The sequence below is a fragment of the Vombatus ursinus genome, unplaced genomic scaffold, assembly GCF_900497805.2.
Source record: "Vombatus ursinus unplaced genomic scaffold, bare-nosed wombat genome assembly UNPS02014772.1, whole genome shotgun sequence".
Lineage (NCBI taxonomy): Eukaryota > Metazoa > Chordata > Mammalia > Diprotodontia > Vombatidae > Vombatus > Vombatus ursinus.
In genome coordinates, this window is record NW_020954550.1 from 35,689,573 (window position 1) to 35,711,607 (window position 22,035).

Sequence of the window (22,035 nt, forward strand, 5' to 3'; positions counted from 1 at the left end):
GTGTGTCTTCACAAAAGCAGGAGGTCGGACAAGAGCCTGGCACAACCTGCGCACTGTACCAGGAAAGTTGTCAGACTTTAAATCATCCATCCAGTTCTGCCTGGTGGGGCCTGAGGAACATTTTACTTGAGGCCCAGACCTCTCCTCTTCACCCCTACTTGTAACTCAGCCACAACTGCTGCTGGCTGGGTTACAAGTGTATCTTGACCTTCCAGAGAACTGACTGTATCTTCATCTCTCTTGGGGATGTGATTCAGATATGGCCTTGGCTCCCCAGTCCTCCCTTATCTCACAAATCTCCCCTTGTGTGAGTTAAAAAGCAACAAATGAAGGCTTATGCTTTTAGCATTCCTGCTCAGTTTGTTCCTTCTGCAGAAATCACTTAGTCCTCAAAAAAAAGTACCTGCAATAGATAAGGAGAGGTGTATTCTAGGTGTTAGGACATGGGACATTCATAATTCGAGTTAGAAATTCCAACTCCTGTTCTCAGTCACAAACTGCGCCAAAAGCTTCCAGTGGGACCACCAGCACCAAGAAGCCATGAAGAGTAATATTCTTGTGTCACCAGGGGATATGAGAAATCTATCCAGAGAAAGGAAAATCAGGAGGGGTATTTAAATGGTGCTTTAATCAAGTCTGCTTCTTTTGCATAGACTTCTGGAAGGACATCCTGTGTCTCCTTTGCCCCAAAAACCACTTATTTGTGTTTCCTTGGTTTAATCATATGAGAAATAATGGGCTAGACTAAACAGAAAGGAGACCTGTAACCAGCAAGCTTGAGAACAAGGCAAACTTGATGAAGTTATATAAATTATCAAGTCCAAAAAAAAAATCTGTACAAGGCCAATTAAAGCACTATCCACACTTTACATAACATTTGGGTATGGCTAATTTTTGTGTCCATTTGCAAGGATTTTCAAAGAAAACCATTGCTTGAGAAGCACAGGGGAAGAGGCAAATACGTCTGTCCATTATCATTTTCAGCAGTTTAAAGTAAAGTAGCAAAAAGCTGAACTAGTACAATTTGAAGTACAAAATAAACTCATGGCTACTGAAAGATTGCTTGTCTTCACCCAGAAAAATGGATGATGATTGATGATGCTATCTGATGTTCAATATGGCGTAGTAGAATGAGGTCTGCAGTTTGAAATCCAAAGACTTGAGCTGGAGTCATGTTTCTATCTCATTCAAGCTATATGGGCAAGTCATTTTACTTCCCTAATTCTTAGTTTCCTCATCCATAAAATAGGTATGAGAATTGGCAGCGTGGAAAAAAATGTAACCCTGGACAAGTTACTACACACCTCACTGGGTCTAGTTTTGTCCTCCGTGAAATTATGCTGTAAGAAATGAGGGAAGAGATGATTTCAAAAGCATGTGGAAAGATTTTCATGAATGGATGCAAAGTGAAGAGAGCAGAACCAGAAGAATGATTCATAATGCCAATATTATAAAAATGAGCAATTCTGAGGTTTTAAATATATGAATGAAGAATGAAATGAGTAGAATTGGATCCATTTATATGTCAACAACACTGTAAAAATACAACTTTGAATGTAAGAACTCTGTTCAACACAATATCCATTCACAATTCCAGAGGACTGAGTGAAACATACTACCCCTCATATAAGAGTGTTAGATTTAGGGTACAGAATGAGACACACACCTGTGTATATGTATATGTGTATGTTTGTGTGTAACCACTGAGAGAATTTGTTTTGTTTGACTATATGTACTTGTTATATGATTTTTTTTCTTCTTCAATGGGGTAGGGGATGGGAGAAGGAAAAAATAGATTTCTGTTCATTTTTTTTAAATGGAGAAGTACTACAGATTTGAAATGTTCCATGCGCTTCCAAATGAAGTAATTTTTATCAGTGTTACTTATCAGTTTTACTTCATTACAAGAGAGCTCTCATGAAGTGTGAATAATCTGTAAATGCCATGTAAAAACAAAACACATCAATAAAACTGAAAGTGCAATGATGAAAAAAGGAAAATAAAGGAGTTGGGAAAAAATGAAGTAACAAGAAGGAATGGGACTACATGAACTCTGTGGTCTCTCCCAGCTCTAAAGCTAGTTTCCTTTGATGCTATTTGCACTACTTACCTTACCTCACAGGGTAGTAAGAGCCAAACACAATGCTGTATAAGACAACTCTCTGTAAAAACATAAAGCTCTTTACAAACATCAGCTCTAAGGAAAATATTATGATTATTGACAATAATGAATGAGTAGCAGATATGGAAAAAGTTACAACACATTAGAATTAAATCACCAAAAAGAAAAAGGCATGAAGCTGATGGATTCAAACTGAAGCAAGCCCAATGGTAGGATCTGCCCATCCACACGAAGGAATTTCCTAAGTGAACCATAAAGATCTAAGATTCTTCTAAAGCCAACAAAAATAATGCGATAGAAGTGAAAAAAATTAATGATAAACAATCTGGTAGTAGGCACCAAATTTCCTGTATTTGCCTTTTGTTCTCAGTGTATCTTTCTATTCTTTAAAGTTAAATCTTCATTCCATTTCCTTACCTTTACCTGTTCTGTATGTGCTAAAATGCATCAGTGCCAACAGAAATACTGTCTGAAGATTCAGGAAGAGAGCCATTGGTTATTTTTATACCTGAAAAAGACAAATTTTGAAAAAAAGAAAATCTTTCATTTTAGTGGTAAGAATAAAAGTAGAGGCACATTTATAGGATCATGTATCTAGAAGGGATTTCACAGGCCATCCAGTCCAACATTCTCATTTCACAAATAAGAAAACTGGAGGCTAGGGGTGCTGTGACCTGCCCCAAATGACAAAGGTACTAAGTAGCAGAAGTGGGACTGTTGTCTGACTACAGAAACAGTAGTCTTTCCACATAGAAGAAGGAAGAATAGGAGGTGGAAGAGGAGGAGGAGGAGGAGCAGAAGAAGAAGAAGAAGAAGAAGAAGAAGAAGAAGAAGAAGAAGAAGGAAGAGGAGGAGGAGGAGGAGGAGGAGAAGGAGAAGGAAGGAAGGAAGGAAGGAAGGAAGGAAGGAAGGAAGGAAGGGAAGGGGAAAGGAGAGGAGCTTTAATCTGTACTCTGAGTTTATCACTTCTCTATCTGGTGGTGGATAGCATGTTTCACCACAAGTCCTTTAGAATTGTGGTTGGTCATTTTGTTGATCAGAGTTCCTAAGTCTTTCAGAGTTGATTGTCTTTACAATATTATTGTTATTAAATCAATTGTCCTCCTGGCTCTGCTCACTTCACTCTGCATCAGTTCATACAAGTTTTCCCCAGCTTTTCTGAAACTATCACCTTCATCCTTTCTTACAACACAATAGTATTCCATCACATTCGTAACTTGTTCCACCATCCCTCAATTGATGGGCATCCTCTCAGTTTCCAATTCTTTGCTACCACAGAAAGAGCTCTTGGCAGTCTTCTTTCATCTTTCTCCCCCTGCCCCTTCCACCCATACCCCCACATACTCCTAGATTCAGTGACACTGACCACCCTGCTGTTCCTCAAACAAGACACTTCACCTCTAAGGCATTTTCACTAATCTCTGCCTCCCTAACTCCCTTCCAGTCCCAGGTAAAATCCTACCTTCTACAAGAAGCTTTTCCTGATCCTCCCTTAATGCTAATACTATCCTACTGTTGATTATCTCCAGTTTATCCTACATATAGCTTGTTTGTACCTAGTTGTTTGCATTTTCTCTCCCCCATTAGGATATGAACTCCTTGAGAGCAGGGATTGTCTTTTGTTTTTCTTTGTATCCCAGCACTTGGCACAGTGTCTAGCATATAATGGGTGCTTAATAAGGTCTTAATAACTGACTATTGAGAAGAGTGGGTGGAGAAATAGTCTCAAATAAATTAAATGTAAATCAACTGCTTTTAAAAGGCTAAGTTTCATCTTCTAGAACCCTCCATGCACTAGAATATGATCTATAACAAATGGGCATTGATTACTGAAAGACAAGGGATTTCATTCTTTAAAACCACTTTCTGTATTTTAGACATATTATATTTAGACATTTCTATATTTAGACATATTATAGACTGAGCTATATAAACTATAGCTCATGTCTGAGCTAGAAGGGACCTTGCAGGTCATCAAATTCAACCCTCCCATTCTATAGACTAGAGACTGAAGTCCTGAGAGGTAAAGAACTAGTAAGTGGCAGTACAAATATTCAAACTCAGGTCTCCTGGCTACGAGTCCACTGCTGTTTCTACCACATTGTGTTATTCTTAGTTTCTTATCTTTTAAGTTGTGGGGGGGAAGTATTTTATAGCCAAGGCTTGACTGAATCATCACTCGCCTCTGACCTCTGAACAGTAAGAGTGTGCAGTGACTAAAGTTGAACTCACCAGTTTTAATTTGGTCTTTATCCTGCAATATGTTTCCGGTCAATATCACTTTCATATATCACTTATACTTTCAGTTGGCACCAGGAGAGAATCAGAATTTGTTCAAGTGTATTTGCAGTCATTACTTGTCTACATCCTTGTACATCCTTTTAAAAAACAACAACAACAAGTTTGTGGGGATTTGTACTCTGTGTTAAAGCAAAATTTATCCATTAAAAACACCAACTTCCAATACCTGAGATGGTTTTTCAGAGCTTTCACAAGTCAAATACTGTAAGTGCAACTGGGGTTGAGGAGGGCATGTGCGTGATTGTCCTTCCTGAGTAAGGCGACCAGAATGTGTACCTGCTAATTTAATGCTTCTCCACAGTGGGGATAGTTGGGGCAGCTAGGTGGACCTCAGGCACTTACCAGCTGTGTGACCCTAGGTAGGTCACAACTCTATTTGTCTCAATTTCTTCATCTATAAAATGAGCTGGAAAAGGAAATGGCAAATCATTCAAGTATTTTTGCCAAAAAAAAAACCAAACCCAAATGCAGTTATGAAGAGTCAAATACCACTGAAATGACTGAACAACAACCATAAAGCATACACACACACACACACACACACACACACACACACACATATACACACATATGCTCTGTGACTATTTAAAATGTTTTATTGGTCATATATATGTCAATATATGTACATTTATACACATGTATTTCATATAAACATATAACATAAAAAGACCATCAATAAAACATTTTATAGTCACAGAGCATATATGTGTGTATGGTACATATATAAGACCTATATAAATGAAAGATCATATATATATGTATATACACATACATATATACATATATAGATATAAATATACAAACAGAAGTAGGATTTGCATCCTAGTATATGTGTGTATATGTTTGTATGTATGTATACACACATATACATAATAGAATATAACTTCCCTTCTCCCCCAAAGCCTATCAATATGCCTGAAATTCCCCCATTAGAGAGTTATTCCTTTGAAGGAAGTCATTGTACTCATGCAAATTAGAAGCAAGTTATTATACTCATGCAAAAGAATTTCTCAGGAATTGGGTAGATGTTAATAAAAAAAAACACCATGTTATCAGACATCAAGATAATGCATAAAGCTTCTCGCCTTCATATAGTACAAGCAGTTCAAATTTTGAAAAGGCTTTGTATGCATTATCTTATCTGAACCTCACACAAGCCTTGTAAGATAGATACTGTAGAATATTATCATCATCTTATAAATGAGGAAACAGAATAATAAGATCATAGATTTAGAGCTGGAAGGAGCTTTAAAGGTCATCAATTCCAATGCCCTCACATTATAGATGAGGAAACTTAGACCCAGAAAGATTAAGTGACCTGCCCAGGACAATATAGCAAATACATGTTTAAAGAAAGATTCAAACTCAGGCCTTTCTGACTCTAGGTCCTGTACTCTTTCCTACTGAGTGAAGGGTCACCTCCACCTCTTGGGACCATTAGCTCTCTTCAAGGTTCAGCTCAAGTGCCATCTCTATAAGAGACTTTTCCTAATTTTCCCAGTTGTTAGCTCCCTATCCCCAATTACTTTGCATTTATTTGGTACAGATCTTGTATTTATTAGTGTGAGGGGAGTTAATGTAGGGAGCCTCTGATAAATTTGTAACTTCCCTTGATGAGATTATAAATCATGGACTTCTGTTAGATTGGCATCTGGCTGAAAAAATGCAGAGAACTCCTCTGATGAGCTCCATGCACGAGTGTCTTGGTAAATGTTTAACAACTAGCTCTCCAAAACACATATGTATTATAAACATTTTCTCTGTCACTCTCTTAAGTCTAGACAATCAATAAATAATAAATCAAGCCCTGATTCATAGTTTGCCAATTTCTGAAGTGTAAATGATCACACTGAGCTAGCACTAAGACATCCCTGATTACATGTGATGGGCAGAGAGATGAATGGGGCAACTAAGAGTAAGAGGCTATTAACCCTTGTTAAAGGAGCCATCTTTTTCCTATGGTCTATAAAAACAAGTTTAGTACCGTCTTCATGTATTCTCTCTCTATTGGACTTTTAGATGAAAGTACAGAAAAGGGTGAGAAAGGGGAGATTTTCCCCTTCTTCCTAACCCCAGAGCAGTCATGTGATTTGCAGGAGAGGCATATGGTAAGCCTAAGAGAGGGAGTCCTTCACCTCTAGCTGCTGGTTGCCCATTGTCTTTTTTTCCCTCCCCATTTCTGGAGACAGATCAGAAACTAGAAACCCTGGAAGTTTCATGTCTTCATAGGTATCTCGTCATATAATCTAAGTCTCAGTAAGGAGTCTGCAGGTAGGGAAGGAGGTAGCTTTCATAACTATGAATAGGCAGAGGATTCTTAAACAGGGGATAGAGATGATTATAGATTAAAGGGATAATTATGTTGAAATTTAAAATGCTTTAGCACAAGCAAAATCAATGCAGTTAGAAGAGTAGTAGTTAGCTGAGAAAAAAATCTTTACAGCAATTATCTCTGATAAAGGTCTAATATTCAAAATATATATGAAATTACTACAAATATATAGGAATAAGAGTCATTCCAATAGGTAAATTGTCAAAGGATATGAACATTTTTCAAATGGAGACGTGATGATTGAGGGTAGTCCTTGAAGCATGAGAAATATATACCTTGTCTGGTTCCTGCTTAGTGAACCTATTTCTATGCAGTCCCAGAGCATATACAAGTATCATATGTGGTGAAGTAAAGTCTTTTAACTGGGTGCTCAGACAGAACTTATTGTGCATACAAAAGATTCAAGTTACTCTTTCATTTTCTTCCCTAGTGGATTTCCAGGGAGGAAGATTGTTGGAAGGTTCCAGGTGAGGGAGGAGCAAGGCTGACTTATCTCCCACCTGGCTACCATGTGTCCCTATACATGGTGCCTATTTCTTTCATTTTGTTCTTGTTTGATCTTATGTGAATAAATTATTGTTGTTCATCCTTCATTTTCTTTTCTTTTTTTAATATTAAAATTTATTTATTTATAGTTTTTAAATTCACTTCCATAAGCTTTTGAGTTTTAAATTTTCTCTGCCTCTCTCCCCTCCTCCCTCCCCAAGGCGGCATGCAATCTGATATAGGCTCGACATATACATTCTTATTAAACATATTTTCACATTAGTCATATTGTAAAGAATTAGAATGAATGGGAGGAACCACAAGAAGGAAGAAACAAAGAGAAAGAGAGAGAGAGAGAGAGCAAATAGTATGCTTTTATTTGCATTCAGATTCCATAGTTCTTTCTCTGGATGTGGATAGCATTTTCCATCATGAGTTTTTTGGAATTGTTTTAGATCCTTGCGTTGCTGAGAAAAGCCAAGTCTATCAAAGTCAGTCATCACACAATGTGGATGTTACCGTGTACAATGTTTTCCTTGTTCTGCTCACTTCACTCAGCATCAGTTCGTATAAATCCTTCCAGATTTTTCTGAAGTCTACCTGCTCATCACTTCTTACAGCACAATAGCATTCCATTACATTCATATACCACAATTTGTTCAGCCATTCTCCAACTGATGGGCATCCCCTCAATTTCCAATTCTTGTCCAACACAAAAAGAGCTACTATAAATATTTTTGTACATGTAAGTTTTTTCCCCCATTTTTATGATCTCTTTGTGATACAACCCTAGAAATGGTATTGTTGGGTCAAAGGGTATGCACATTTTTATAGCCCTTCGGGCATAGTTTCTAATTGCTCTCCATAATGGTTGGATCAGTTCACAACTCTACCAACAATGCATTAATGTTCCAATTTTCCTACATCTTCTCCAGCATTTGTAATTTTCCTGTTTTGTCATGTTAGCCAATCTGATAGGTGTGATGTGGTACCTCAGAGTCGTTTTGATTTGCATTTCTCTAATCAATAGTGATTTAGAGCATTTTATCATATGACTATCGATGGCTTTAATTTCTTCATCTGAAAACTGCCTATTCATATCCTTTGATCATTTATCAATTGGGAAATGACTTGTAATCTTACAAATTTGATTCAGTTCTCTATATATTTTAGATATGAAGCCTTTATCAGAGACACTAGTTGTAAAAATTCTTACTCAATTTTCTGCTTCCCTCCTAATCTTGGTTGCATTGGCTTTGTTTGTGCAAAAACATTTCAATTTAATGTAATCAAAATTATCCATTTTGTATTTCATAATGTTCTCTCTTATTTAGTCACAAATTCTTCTGTTCTCCATTGATCTGACAGATAAACCATTCCTTGCTCTCCAGTTTGCTTGTAGTATCAGCCTTTATATCTAAATCAAGCTTTGAAAGATTAGAAGAGCCATCAGAGGTCCCCTCAGCAGATAAAGTCCATAGCAGAGACCAGTAGAGCTGGGAGGAGCAATAGCCGAGTCTGGTAAGGAGCCAGCCCTGAGGTGTGATCTGTTTGATCCAGCCCAGCAGTGGATTTACATTGGGTTCTATAAAGAACTAGCCCGGGCAAGTTAGGGAAAAATTCGACCACTATTAATATCTCATACAAGAGTGCATTTGGTGAGGACTTCTAGAAGGGAGAAAAGGATGTCTAGGCAAAGGGCTGTGGGAAAGATTTAGAAGTTAGGCTTCCACAGCAAAACATGGAAATTCTGAGGGGAACTTTCAAGATCTCGTGGATGGTCCCTCAACCAATGAGAAAGCGCCCCTAACACTCTGCAAAACCACTACTTCCTTAAGACTGGTCAGGGTCAAGAACTGAGCAAAGGCTTTAATCCACAGCTTGTGTAATGAGCTTATTGAATATCAACTGACATACCCCAAGGGCAGAGATAGTTGCCATTTTTGAAAATGGGGCATATGACCAGGGGGGTGAACATGACAAAGAGTAACATGGACTCAGGAAGAGTGTAACCCAAATGAGGTGGTTGAATCCCAGCTCAAATAGGAGGAGTATGGACTTTACTAACCATTTAAAAGTTGACTCTGCTTCTGTACCGGCGCACATGTGCTGTCCTAGAGAGCGGTATGCCTGCTTCTCGAAAGAAGCGTAATAAAGGCTTTCCTTCACACACTCATGTAGTAGACTTTTGTTTCAAATTTTCTAACAGGGTTGTGAGCTACTTTCAGTTCCACATGTTCCCTAAATGTATGCCTCAGTACCTGTGGGCTTCAAGTTTGAGCCCACTCTCCCCAAAGACTGTGTGTGTGTGTGTGTGTGTGTGTGTGTGTGTGTGTGTGTGTGTGTTGGGGGGGAGGAGGATGTGTGCAAGAGGGAGAATGAATCTGAGATTGGGCTAACAATGTCTTGTACCACCTACTTTAGGTTTACAGCCCACTCTCCACAGGGAAACCCCTCTCTCAGTTTGGGAGGAAGATTTTATATTTCTGTTCTTGCTTTACCTTCTTAGCTAACAGCTCTTTGTAAAAGTTAATTGACATAGCTGTGTGATCCTGGGCAAGTTACTTAACCTCAACTGCCTCCAAAAAACAAACAAAAAAAAGTTAATTGACATCAACAATATATAGGGAGAGGGGTGGTGTAGATGGCTAAGAGTGACAGTATCAGAATATCTCAGTCCTTAGGGTTACTGAGATGAAAGAAACCTGAGGTGAAAAGTAGTCAATTGTTCTGGGAGGATCTGAGGTTGCCACTCCCAGTAGGAGTTTGAATTGTGTGCCCAGAGGGCTCACTATGAAGAAATGCAAACTATCAACTATTTGAAAGAATTCTCCAAATCACTAATAATAATAAAAATGCAAATTAAAGCAATTCTAAGTTTCTAACTCATATCCATCAGGCTGGCAGATATGAACACAGCAATTACTGGAGGGAGTATGGGACAGCAAATATACTAATTCATGGTTGGAAGAGCTGGGAAATAGTCCAAACATTTGGAAAACAGTTTGGAACTATATTCAAAAAATCACTAAATTGTATATATGCTCTAAAGCAATGACACCATTACATAGCATGTACTCCAAAGTCCCAGAGAGGGAAAGGACATATCTAATATGTGTAGTATAATATAGTGACCAATCATTTCACCGGAAGACAGATAATGAATCATGTTTCCCACTTCATGGAAGAGGTAAAGGACTAGAGGTACAGAATGAGACCTTAATTTTTAAACATAGCCAGTGTGTGGATTTGTTTTGCTTGATTATATTTGTTTTTTATACTTGAGAGCTTTGGGGAGGGGAGAGGGAAGTGGAAAGGTAGTGAGCAATGATAAAAGATTCAAAAAAAATCAAAAGTGCATTAAAAATGAGGCAACACATAAAAGAAACAAGAAGGCCAGAAGATATTAAATTAAATAAACTTTTTAAAACTTTGTGTGTATGTATATATACATATACAGTTAGAGATAGAGAGACAGAGAAAAAGAGAAAGAGAGAGAGACTTCATGATTTTATATAATTCTCTTCTTTTTTTAACATTGAAAAGTCTTTATTTGTAAATGTTTTTAAGTTCAAAAGAAAAAGAAAATAGAAAAAAATAAAATGCAAGGGTGCAGGAATAGATGATTTCTAGTTTCCCTTCCAGCTCTACATGCTAAGAATCTGAAAATAAGCCATCACAAACACAAAGAAGCTCTAGGCATAATCTATAGTGCAAGTACAATAAAGTAATAATTTTTTAAATTCCTTTTTCTGAATCCCCACTACTTCTGGCTCACCAGTCCTGATAGATTTGTTCTTTCTCAATTCTCCTACTCATTCCCATGAGGAATACAAAGATGATGATCATTTACTTCCAAGGAACTTGGGTGTGATACAAAACTATTCAAAACCAGTTGGATGACATACAAAACCATGGCACTCCAAAGAGAAGGGATGTTCTCTAGGGACACACGCATTTGGTCTGGCTTTTCTTTGTAGAACTCATCCCTGATGAATGTATTCACCTTGAAGCCTCAGTTTCTGTCTCTCCCTCTTCTTCCCTTCTTTTTCCTTTTGAAGGGTCTGAGTCTGTAAGTTGACAATTCTTTGGGCACATCCCATGTCCCACTCCCAGAGTGAGAACATTTTTCTTCTCCTATTGAGCTTCGCCCTCGGGTGATAGGAAGTCATCAGAATCAAATATTTTCTGAATCTATCCTTGATTTGGAGAAATCTGGAGAAATCAGTGCTCAGATGCTACTCTCTGCTACCACTTGCTTCTATATTATGTGCTTCTATAAAAGCTGATGATCAAAGTATTCACACACTAAGTTCCAACTTGCAGCCTACAGTATGTGGATTGGACCTTGAATAAATTTGGAATCAATTCCAGATAAGGCCTATACATCAGAGATGTTCTCAAGATCTGGATATACTAATGCTAAAGTATCTCCTTCTTTGTCAACATCAACTACTTCTTTAGTGAACTTCAGACTCATTTTAATGTAGCCTAAGTAGGAATTGTCTTTCTCACTCAATCCATAAAATCTATGAAATACCTGAAATGCCATTTGTAAAAGGACTGGAACACAGTGGTTGCAGAGACTCACTTTTCTAAGACAGTGATACGTTTTATCTTTCTAGTTTTCACTCCACTTTGGTATGGAGTCCTTATTGTCCAAGTGGAATGAACCACATACCACAGGTACTGATATTAAGATGATCATCCTGGTAGCCTATAGCATTCTTCATCCTTGGCTCCATCTACATTTCCTAGTGACCAAAATGATATTCCTCTTTTCTTTGCACTCATTATTCCCATGTCCATCCAAGCCACAGTTACCAAAAAAGAAAAAAAAAGATACTGTTACTTTTTCTTTTGTACAGGGCTGTTGGGAGCCTTCCATCAGAGGACCCAGATCTTTGGCCCTTTGCTTCCTGATTACCACCCATTGAATAGTCTTGTCTATTGTTGAATCTCTCATCAAGATATTGATAGGTTCTTGCTCTAGAATATAAGTGGTCATGTTCTCCTATTTGGTTAGTACAGTCCACATACAGTTTGATGAAACTAGACAGAGCTGAATGTTTACAAGTTAATTCAATTTTTTTAGTTCAGAAATAACATTTAAAATGATATACTATTTTTAACAACTCACTAAAATTTGGCAACTTTTGTTCAAATTGGAGCAGCTAGGTGGTGCAGTGGATAGAGTACTAGCCCTGGAGTCAGGAGGACCTGAGTTCAAATTCGACACATAACATTCAGCTGTGTGACTCTGGGCAAGTCACTTAACCTCAAACTTTTGTTCAAATCAAGACTAATTAGATAGGCCCTTAGGGCAGGTAGGTGGCATGGTGGATATAGAGTGCTAGGCCTGAAGTTAGGAAAATTCATCTTCCTGAGTTCAAATCCAGCCTCAGACACTTGCTAGCTGTGTGATCCTGGGCAAGTAATTTAACCCTATTTACCTAAGTACCTCATCTGTAAAATGAGCTGGAGAAGGAAATGGCAAATCACTATAGTATGTTTGCCAAGAAAACCCCAAATGTGGTCACAAAGAGTCAGACGTGCCTGAACAATAAACAACAGATACTCCTTTAGCTCTTGGGAGGACACCATGCCTGGCACACTTGCTCCAGTCAAATTGCATGTTCCTAACTTAGGTTTTGCTGCTCTTCTCACTATCAGTGTTTCAATGTGGCTCTCTGTTCACTACAAACTTCAAGGGTCTCTCCTCCTTTTATTGGATAGTTATGAATGAAATTGGCATATGTTTAATAACAATATTAATAATAGCTGGCATTTATATGGCACTTTAATGCTTACAAAGTGCTTTACATATACTATCTCATTTGATCCTCACAATAACCCTGCAAGGTAGGTGTTATTATTATTATCCCTATTTTACAGAGGAAACCAAGACTTGGAGAGGTCAAGTGACTTGCCCAGGGTCACACAGCTAGGAAGCATCTGAGAAAGGATTTGAATTCAGGCCTTCTTTACTTTAAATCTAACCCTAATCAATGTACCATCTAGCTGTTCATTGAAGTGTCCTGTCAACACCAATGTTATTGCCAACAATGCCTTTCTTGTCTGTCATTTTTGCTGGGTAATTTAAGGGTTTTGGTTTTTTTATGTATTTTGGCTGATTCCAAGTGCTGTACCTTTAAGACTTCCTAAAAATCTAGCTCTTTTCTCCACCTCAGGCACCTGCCACTGTTGTAAGGCTCCATTGCCTTTATATGTTTCTTCCCCAGGGAAAAATGAGACTTTCCCTGAGAAAAATCCTGACTTGACGTGTGGTTCTACTGCAATGTAATGTTGTACTCTAAGGTTCAGAGAAGCCTATTAATATTTGAAGCCGTTTCTTGCATTTCTTATGGCTTTTTCTTCTAAACTAATGCTAATAATTTGCAAATAGTTTCTCTTCAATTATCATCATTCAACTCTATTAAGTATTCCCTTGTCCTCTGTGAGAGGTTTGGCAATCAGACTTCAATCACTTTCTAAAGCCCTGATATATAAGGAATTTTTGAAGGGCTCATATCCCTAGGTAAATTGCAGAATACAGAGAGGGTATTAGCTTTTTTTCTTACACCTTTTAGTGGCAGTAATATTTAGGAAATTCATTTTGAATAATAAAAATGTTGTACATAGTATATTTTTGTCCTTATTTTATCTACATGGTAATAATGAAGAATTACTCAGATTGAGCTGTCTTTTACATGTCAATTCATGTACTAATGAATTACTGAGAATGGGCTATGGTGACCCCTACCAGGAATTCAGAAGGACATCCAAGCTGAGCAGAGTGAGTTGACTGGTGGAGAGGGAGGGAAGGGGTAGTTGTGAACCAAAAGGAGAAAGACACCACTTCTCCTGGAACCATGACAGTAAATGATAAAGATCAGTCTAAGCTGGAGAAATGAACAAGAACACAGATAATACTAATACTAATGCTAATGCTAATACTAATAATAGCTAGTATTTACATAGCACTTTAGGTTTGTAAAACACTTTACAAATATTATCTCACTTGATCCTTACAACAACCCAAGAAAGTAAGTGCTATTATTATCCCCATTTTACAGATGAGGAAACTAAAATAAACAAAGGGTAAGTGACTTGCCCAGGGTCACAAAGCTAGATCACACAACCTATGTCTGAACTCAGGTCTTTCTGACTCCAGGCCCAGTGCTCTGGGGCCACCTGGAAAGAAATGTTTAATGCTTCATGTCTATACTGTACTAACAGTATCATGAAACTTCCTGGAATTTACTTGACTTAAGTATTGTATGCACCCCAAGGTTCCCTCACCCTGCAGTTCTGTACAGTAATTATGTGTGCTATCCTGAAGAATGTTGATGCTCTGATACAGTTATCCAAACTATGTGAACCCACACTTGCACTGGTGAGACTGGGTGCCCAGAGCAAGGCTGCAACATCCCCCCGGGTCTCTAAGGATGGTCCTGAAGGTTGGTGGTTTCTTTCTTTTCTTTTTTTCTTTTTTTTTTTAGGCAGTTGGGGTTAAGTGACCTGCCCAGGGTCACACAGCTAGTAAGTGTCAAGTGTTTGGTCTGAGGCCAGATTTGAACTCAGGTTCTCCTGACTTCAGGGCTGGTGCTCCATCCATTGTGCCACCTGGCTGTCTCGGGTTGGTGGTTTCTTGACAGTGGTATCTTGTCTAAGCTATTGACTTGAACCTCTATCCCAGTATGTTTCCCACCAAGATTATGGGTAGATTATCAATTAATTCCAGACTCAATTAATTTTTAGGGGAGGGGGGAAATTAACTGACCCAGACTCAATTAATTTATAGGGGAGGGGGGAATTAACTGACACAGGTATCATAACAGTTAATATGAAACACTTCCCCCCCTTAAAAAAAAGTCTATGACTCACTCTCGTACAAGAACATGCAGAATCCAGGGGAAAAGTGAGCTCCAAATTAGAGAGGACATGTGGCACAGAGATAACTCAGCGCTCCTAGTTGTGGAAAGTCCTTTTCTCCCTTTCTTGGGATGCCCAGGAAGTTCTGATTAGCTTCCTGGTGTGTGTGTGAGGAGACAGTAGTAACCTCGGTGCAGTTGGGGGTCTTATAAAAATAAATGGGTGGTGGAAGCATAAGGAAAGGAGAGAAGTAGTTTTTGAAAAACCATTTGTACATGCTTCATCTGTTGTGTAACAGAGTTAAAGTCATAGTGCTTACATTATTTTCCAAATAAACACACAAAATGCAAGTTATAACTGAGCAGCGGTCAAGTCCAACAACAAGCAAGTGTTGGCAGGTCAATATGTTTATCTAATGACTTGTTTACAATGCAATACTATACAGTTACGTGATGCAATATTGCATCATCAAAATTTCAATGCAGGAAAAAACCTGCATTTTTTTGCAAATGCAAAAAATTACAATAAATTATTAAATTCAAGATGCATCATTTTTCAAAAAATATTTTATACATTTTTGAAATGATGCAAATTTAAAAAAAAACATTAAAAGGTAAAAGAAAGTAGATTTCCAGGGTGGGTAGGGTGCTGAGTAAATTTTTTTTAAAAGGGCAGTAGGCCAAATACATTTGGGGACCTCTGAGCTATTACTAGTGAATGACAAGGAAACTTGTCACTAGGAGAAACTTGTTCCTATGGAATGATTTGGAGCAAGTTTCCAGATTTCCCCTATAATTAAGGGTTTTAATAGTAGGAAGGGCTTCCTCCCACTGGGAAAAGATAAGCCCAAGCTTAACAGTTCCTGTAAATGAGGGAGAAGGCAAAAGCCTGAACTTCCTTCTCTTGGAGCCAAGACTGACCCAGCCCTGTTTTCACAGGGAGAAGATTGCTTGCTCTTTCTCTTTGTCAAATGCAAGTGCCCTAAGTCCCTTACAAAACAATTGTGATCTTTCTTCATTTTCTCCTTTCTCCATGAAAAGGGAATCACTGGAAAAACACAGAAGCCTAGAGACAGGCTGTCAATAACAACACAGGAAACAAAGAAAAAGAATTGTAGTTGACATTTAAATACTGCTTTAAATTTTACAAAGTGCTTTACATACGTCACAAGGTAGGCATTCTAGATCTCCATTTTAGAGATAAGAGAAAGACTAAATAAATTGTCTATGTTTATGCAGTTGGCAAGTATCCTAGGTGTAATTCAAATACTTTTAGTTGTCTCTGACTTGTCCAGAGATTAATTCTACTGGAAAGAGACATCGTAGACTCAGCAGGAAACATCAGAGATGCACCAGTCTTGAAACTGTAGCCCTGGAAACAGGTGAACTTCCTCCTCCCTCTGCTTCTGCTGCCTTTCCCCTGAAACTGAATGCCTCTGCTGCTGGCATTTTAAAAAAATACAGAGCATTGCCATTATTGATAAGGAGGACAGATGCAGAGACTCAGCCCAATACAGGGACAGAGAAAAAGTAAGAAGAATAGCTTCATAAAGTAGACAGCTGGCCCTTATCATCAGTGGGCACATATCTAAATTCATAGGTTCCTGTATCATTAAAGCTGGAAGGGACCTTAGAAATCACTGAATCTACGGGCAGCTAGGTGGTGCAGTGGACAGAGCATTGGCCCTGAGGTCAGGAGGACCTGAGTTCAAATCTGACCTCAGACCAAACACTTGACACTTACTAGCTGTGTGACCCTGGGCAAGTCATTTAACCCCAATTGCCTAAAAAAAAATTACTGAATCTATAGAGACACAGAAAAGTCAAGTAATTTGCCCAGAATCCAACAGCTAGTTAAAAACAGAGCCGCGTCTCAAATCCAGGTCTCCTAGATTCTAGTGCAGTGATCTCTCTACTTATCACAAAATTCTTAAAGATGGGAAGAACTTTTAAGGATCAATGAAGTAAAAACTCTCTACTTAAAGTATAAAATGACAAGCCTAAAGTTTCAAGGGGCCATTTAATCCTACCTTCTCCCCAGGAATCCTCTCTATTACATCCCTGACAGGAACTAGAGTTGTCATCCAGCCCCTTCTTGAACACTCCTAACGATGGGGAGCTTACTACTCTGTGAGATCGTGGGTTCCATTGGTAGATGGCTCTAATTTTTATAAAATGTACCTTTAATAGAAAATTCAGCAATTCCAAGAGAATATTTTAAGAATTTTAACTAGATTTCCCTTGAACCCTGATCCTCTGAATCCAAATCTTTCTACTACAGCCATATTGCTTCCTATTCTCCAGTACTTGGTGTCATGGAAAGAATACAGGATTGAGGAATCAGGAGCTGTAGTTCCACTACAAACTATCTGAAACTTTAGGTTAGGCATTTTAACTTCTCTATGCCTCAGTTTCCTCAACTGTAAAGTGAGGATAATGACACATAAATAAATAAATTTTATCAATAAATGAATTTTAAGTAAATAAGTTAAATAACAAATGAATAAATAAATAATGATAAAATGAGGATAACTGGGTTGTTGTAAGGGCCAAATGAAAGTAAAGTATAATATGAAATCCAAAAGATCCTATAGCAGGAGAATGGTAGAACTAGCTCCTATTGGCTTGTGAGAGCCAATTGTTAAATATTCAGTTTGAACATTTATATCCCAGAAATCAGCAAACATTACATAGAAGGCCATGATTCATTGGGTATTATTATTATTGTTATCATTATTATTATTATCACAACTTTAAAAAGCAATGGGGAAAATGTTAATAATGCAGATTAAACTCAAAAGTGTCATGTAGACATTTTTCTCCTGGAGAATCAGTTATTAAACATTTACCAGCACATTGCTGTATTTAAGTTTTGTGTTACTTTTTTTTCTTTAATTATACAGCAGAGATCACCAGTCAACCACTGGAAGGGGTCACTGAGACCATCCCAGGGGTGGGGAACCTGTGGCCTCCAGGTCACATGTGGCCTTCTAGGTTCTTGGATAAAGCCTTTTGATTGAGTCCAAGTTTTACAGAACAAATCCTTTTATTAAAAGGATTTATTCTGTGAGTTTGAATTCAGTCAAAGAGCTGCATTTGAGGACCTAGTGGGCCACATGTGGCCTCAAGGCCACAGGTTCTCCACCCCTGATTGTAGTCTAACATTCTCATTTTACACATGAAGAAACTGAAGCTGAGGAAGATTAAGCGATCTGACCAAGGTCACACAGTAAACAAAAGAAGCAGGATTTGAATCCTGGCCTTCTGGTTTGAGAGCTAGTGATCAATTCTACAGTATCATTTGCCTCCTTGCCACTTCTATCTGTCTCTACTGCTGGAACAGACCCTCTCCTCCCTCCTTGCATAGCTTGATGTTGCTTAACTTCTTGATCCCTGGTGGTTAGTATTCACACTCCACCACCCACTTAAATTACTTTGTATACATTTTGTATTTATGTCGTTTTGCTCCAGTGGAACATAGGCTTATGGTGGACTGGAATTGTTTCCTCTTTTTTTTTTCACTGTCACTACCTTCATCTCCTCAAGCCTGAACTATTGTAATAACCTTCCAGTTAGTTTGACTGTGCTATAGATCTCCTCTCACTCTAGTCCATCCTGCATTCAGCCACCAAAGTGATTTTCCTAAAGCACAGGTCTGATCATCATTGCCCTTCCCCCCAAAACTCCAGTGGCTCCCTAAGACCTCCAGGATCAAATACAAAATCCTGTTTGGCATTCAAAGCCCTTCAAAGATAGCCCCACCTACCTTTCCAGTATTTTACACCTTACTATGGATCTAGAGGCACTGGCCTCCTAGCAATTCCACAAATCTGACACTCCATCTCTCAGCTCCAGGCATTTTCTCTATCTCCCTCACCTGTAATCCTCTTCCCTTCTCATCTTTGCCTCCTGGCTTCCTTCAAGCCCCAATTAAAAACCCACCTTTTAACTGGAAGCCTTTCCCAATCTCTCTTAATTCTAGTGCTTTCCTTCCATTAATTATTTCCTATTTATCTTGTGTATAGCTGGCTTGTATATATTTGTTTGCATGTTGTCTCTCCCTTTAGATTGTGAACTCGTTGAGGGCAGGGATGGTCTTTAGCTTTTCTTTTTATTCTCATAGCTTAGTTCAGTGTCTGCAAGTAGTAAGCTAAATGCTTATTGATTGACTGACTTCTACTAGAACAACCCAGGACATGTGGCAGACACTTCATAATGCTTGTTCAATTAAATTAATTTGAATTGAATTTGATGATCTTTAGGAAGAAGAACAAAGTGGTTAGAAGTAGAACAAGCCAACCCAATTTGCCAAATAAAAGTATTTTTAGTTGGTCTTACTACTGTGCTCTAATTTTCCTAAAAACAAACAAACAAAAAACCACAAAACATTTCCTTCAGAGAACGAACAGCCTGGAATGCTGGGCCTATCAGCTTTATATTCACAACTTTCTCAGAAGAGAAAAAGATTAGGTGATTTTATGGGTGGAGCCTTTCAAAATTAGGAAGATAAAAAAGACTACCTAGTCTAAGAGGATTCTAGATCAGCATTTTCCAAACTAATGTAGCCACAATACTTTCAGGGTTAGAAATGTAATGATGGAACCTCTAAAGACCTCCAGAGTCTAGGAATTTGGAATCTACCAAGGATAGTGGCATAGGAAGGTTGGTGAAATTTGGGGAGAAAATTGAGAAAATATAACCTATTTTCATACCAAAATATTGCTACATATGAGAAATATTGGTACAAATAATTCATATTTAATGCTTTAGGGAGAAATATAGCTAGCATAAAACAGCCTTTGTATGGTGCCCAAGCAAGGTGGAGGGTGCTCCTTAGAACAGGTGGTAAAGATCCCTCTCCAGATAGATACTGAAGCATCCATCATGAAGAAAGCAGAAACTAACATGTATCATACTGTATGCAATACAATAGCAGTTTAATTGGCAGTTTCCTCATTTTTAAATGAGGGAATATTATACATACCCCACCCCTTCCAGTGATCGAGGATTCTATTCTGGTCTTTCCGAGAGGGCAGTGGGAAGAATGGGTAGCGGATGCAAAGATTGAAGCTGGGGTGTAGTTTCTGATAGTTGAACTTTCACGGGGTTATATCTTTTGCCAAGAAAACTCCAAATGGGGTCACAAAGAGTCGGACGAGACAGAAACGACTCAACAATAACACAAAAATAATTTTGACACCTTCCCCTCCAAAAAGTCCCACAAGGAGAAGGAACGAGCAGGAACAGTGGAGAGATTGTTGGATTTGGAGTCAAGTCCCAACTCTCTTTATTACCTTTGTAACCCCTAGGCCAACCACTGAACCTTTGTGAACCTCAGCTTCCCCGTCTGTAAAATGAGAGGAGGGTGGATTTAGATGAACTCGAAGGTCCTTTCCAGCTCTCAATCCTATGGTAGTGACGTCAAACTGGGAATAATGAGATCGCACAAGGTTCCAAAATGAAAGCGTGTTATAATAACGAATTCTTCCTAGAACTCTCATTCAGTTGAAGCACAACCAGACCCTAAGGTTAGATGGCCTTTTGTTAGGTATGTTTAGCAGGGATTCTTACTCAAGTACGGACCTGACCTCTGAGGTCTCTTCCAACTCTGAGAAGCCCCGAGGTTAAAACAAGTTCTAACTTGAGACTCTTCAACTTTGAAAGAGACAAATAAGGCACCAGAGACAAAAGCACCTGGAAGGGTTGCTACGGTCTGTACACTCTTTAGTAACAGTCGCACTCGAAGTGTTAAGTGTACTAAAAGTTCTCATCTTCTCCCCAACTTCAGCGCTCGAAAGAGCGTGCGCCGCCGGCCCCAACCTGGGAAAGGAAAGCAAACTTGCTGCCAGGAGAGGCGGGGATGCCCTACTGAGATTAAATGAAGGAAAAGGTGAAAGAGGAGGAGGAGGAAGAAGAAGACGACTTGCTTTCCTAAGACCAGGAAGCAATAGCAGTTGTAGAGCACTTACGTCTCGGTCCCGGAGCTCGGCTGCTAACAGGAGCCGAGATGCGGAGGCTCCGCGGGACCGGGGGAGGGGGACTCGCTCGTCGATCCCCGGAGGAAGCCAGCGGAGCGGGCCGTGGAAGGCGCGGAGAAAACGCGGCCAGAGGCTCGCTCTGGGAAGTCGCCCTGGCCCCCAGCGCCGTAACTGGGCTATGAATCAGCCGCAGGCTTAGCACCGGGGCGGGGGCTGGAGTTACTGGAAAAGTCGAGGAGGTGAGGGGGGTGGTAAGGGGAGGGAGTAGGAAGAGGCGAGAGGCGGGAGGACTTTTGCAATTTCCCGTCTCGCCCCGGCACTTGGAACTCCTGGAGACCCAAAGGAATTCGGCCACTTTTGCTCTTCCAGGGAACAGCTGGGACAATGGCCCTGACGCAGAAGAAGGCGCATTTAACCTCTCGGGCTTTCCAATCAGGCGAGGGATGGTGGGAAAGAGAGGTTGGCAAAGAGAGAAAAGGAGGAGAAAGTGCGGGGTGTGCGCGTTGTGGGGCGGGGGCAGAGAAAGAAAAATTAAAGCCTAAGACTTCTAGGCTCCTTATGAGCTGCTTTCACAACTTTAGCTAACAGCCTCCTCCCGCCCTGTGAGTCCCAGTTCCTGGGTCCTTCCTTTTCACCTTTCCCTGCCCCAGCCCCTTCCCCATAACTCATAAGGCCTGGAGTTGACCCCAAAAAGGCAAAGAATAAGGACTTCCTGGACCTCCTCTGGCTGTCCCAGTATAAGGTGCCTCCTCACCACGATTTGGAAACTGAAACACAATCTTGAGAAATTCCTAATCAGAATTCAAATAGAAATGTGGAACCATGGAAAAGTCTCTTCTCTTCTGAGGAGTAAGAGGAGAAGGGAGGGGAAGGAGGAGAGAGGGAGGGTTTTGGAATTCTCAGCCAATATCCTCAGTCACTAGGGAAGCCCACTAGGAGGAC

At 39.3% G+C, this 22,035-nt stretch overlaps 1 protein-coding gene across 3 annotated transcripts in view; it reads right to left on the bottom strand.

Moving 5' to 3' along the window:
* OSMR (oncostatin M receptor) overlaps positions 1-21,487 on the bottom strand; it is a 75,744-nt gene extending 54,257 nt beyond the window's left edge. Inside the window, exons 1-3 of one of the 3 annotated variants that reach the window (XM_027863499.1) lie at positions 21,085-21,487; positions 4,355-4,500; positions 2,546-2,630 (exon numbers count right to left, since the gene is read on the bottom strand). In XM_027863499.1, the coding sequence (XP_027719300.1) occupies positions 2,546-2,615 (70 nt within the window). In that variant the 5' untranslated portion in view covers positions 2,616-2,630; positions 4,355-4,500; positions 21,085-21,487. Of the gene's footprint in view, positions 1-403; positions 505-2,539; positions 2,631-4,354; positions 4,501-21,084 lie in introns of those variants that run through there. The other 2 variants (XM_027863498.1, XM_027863500.1) reach the window with 2 other exon arrangements.
* Between the last annotated feature and the right edge of the window lie 548 nt (positions 21,488-22,035).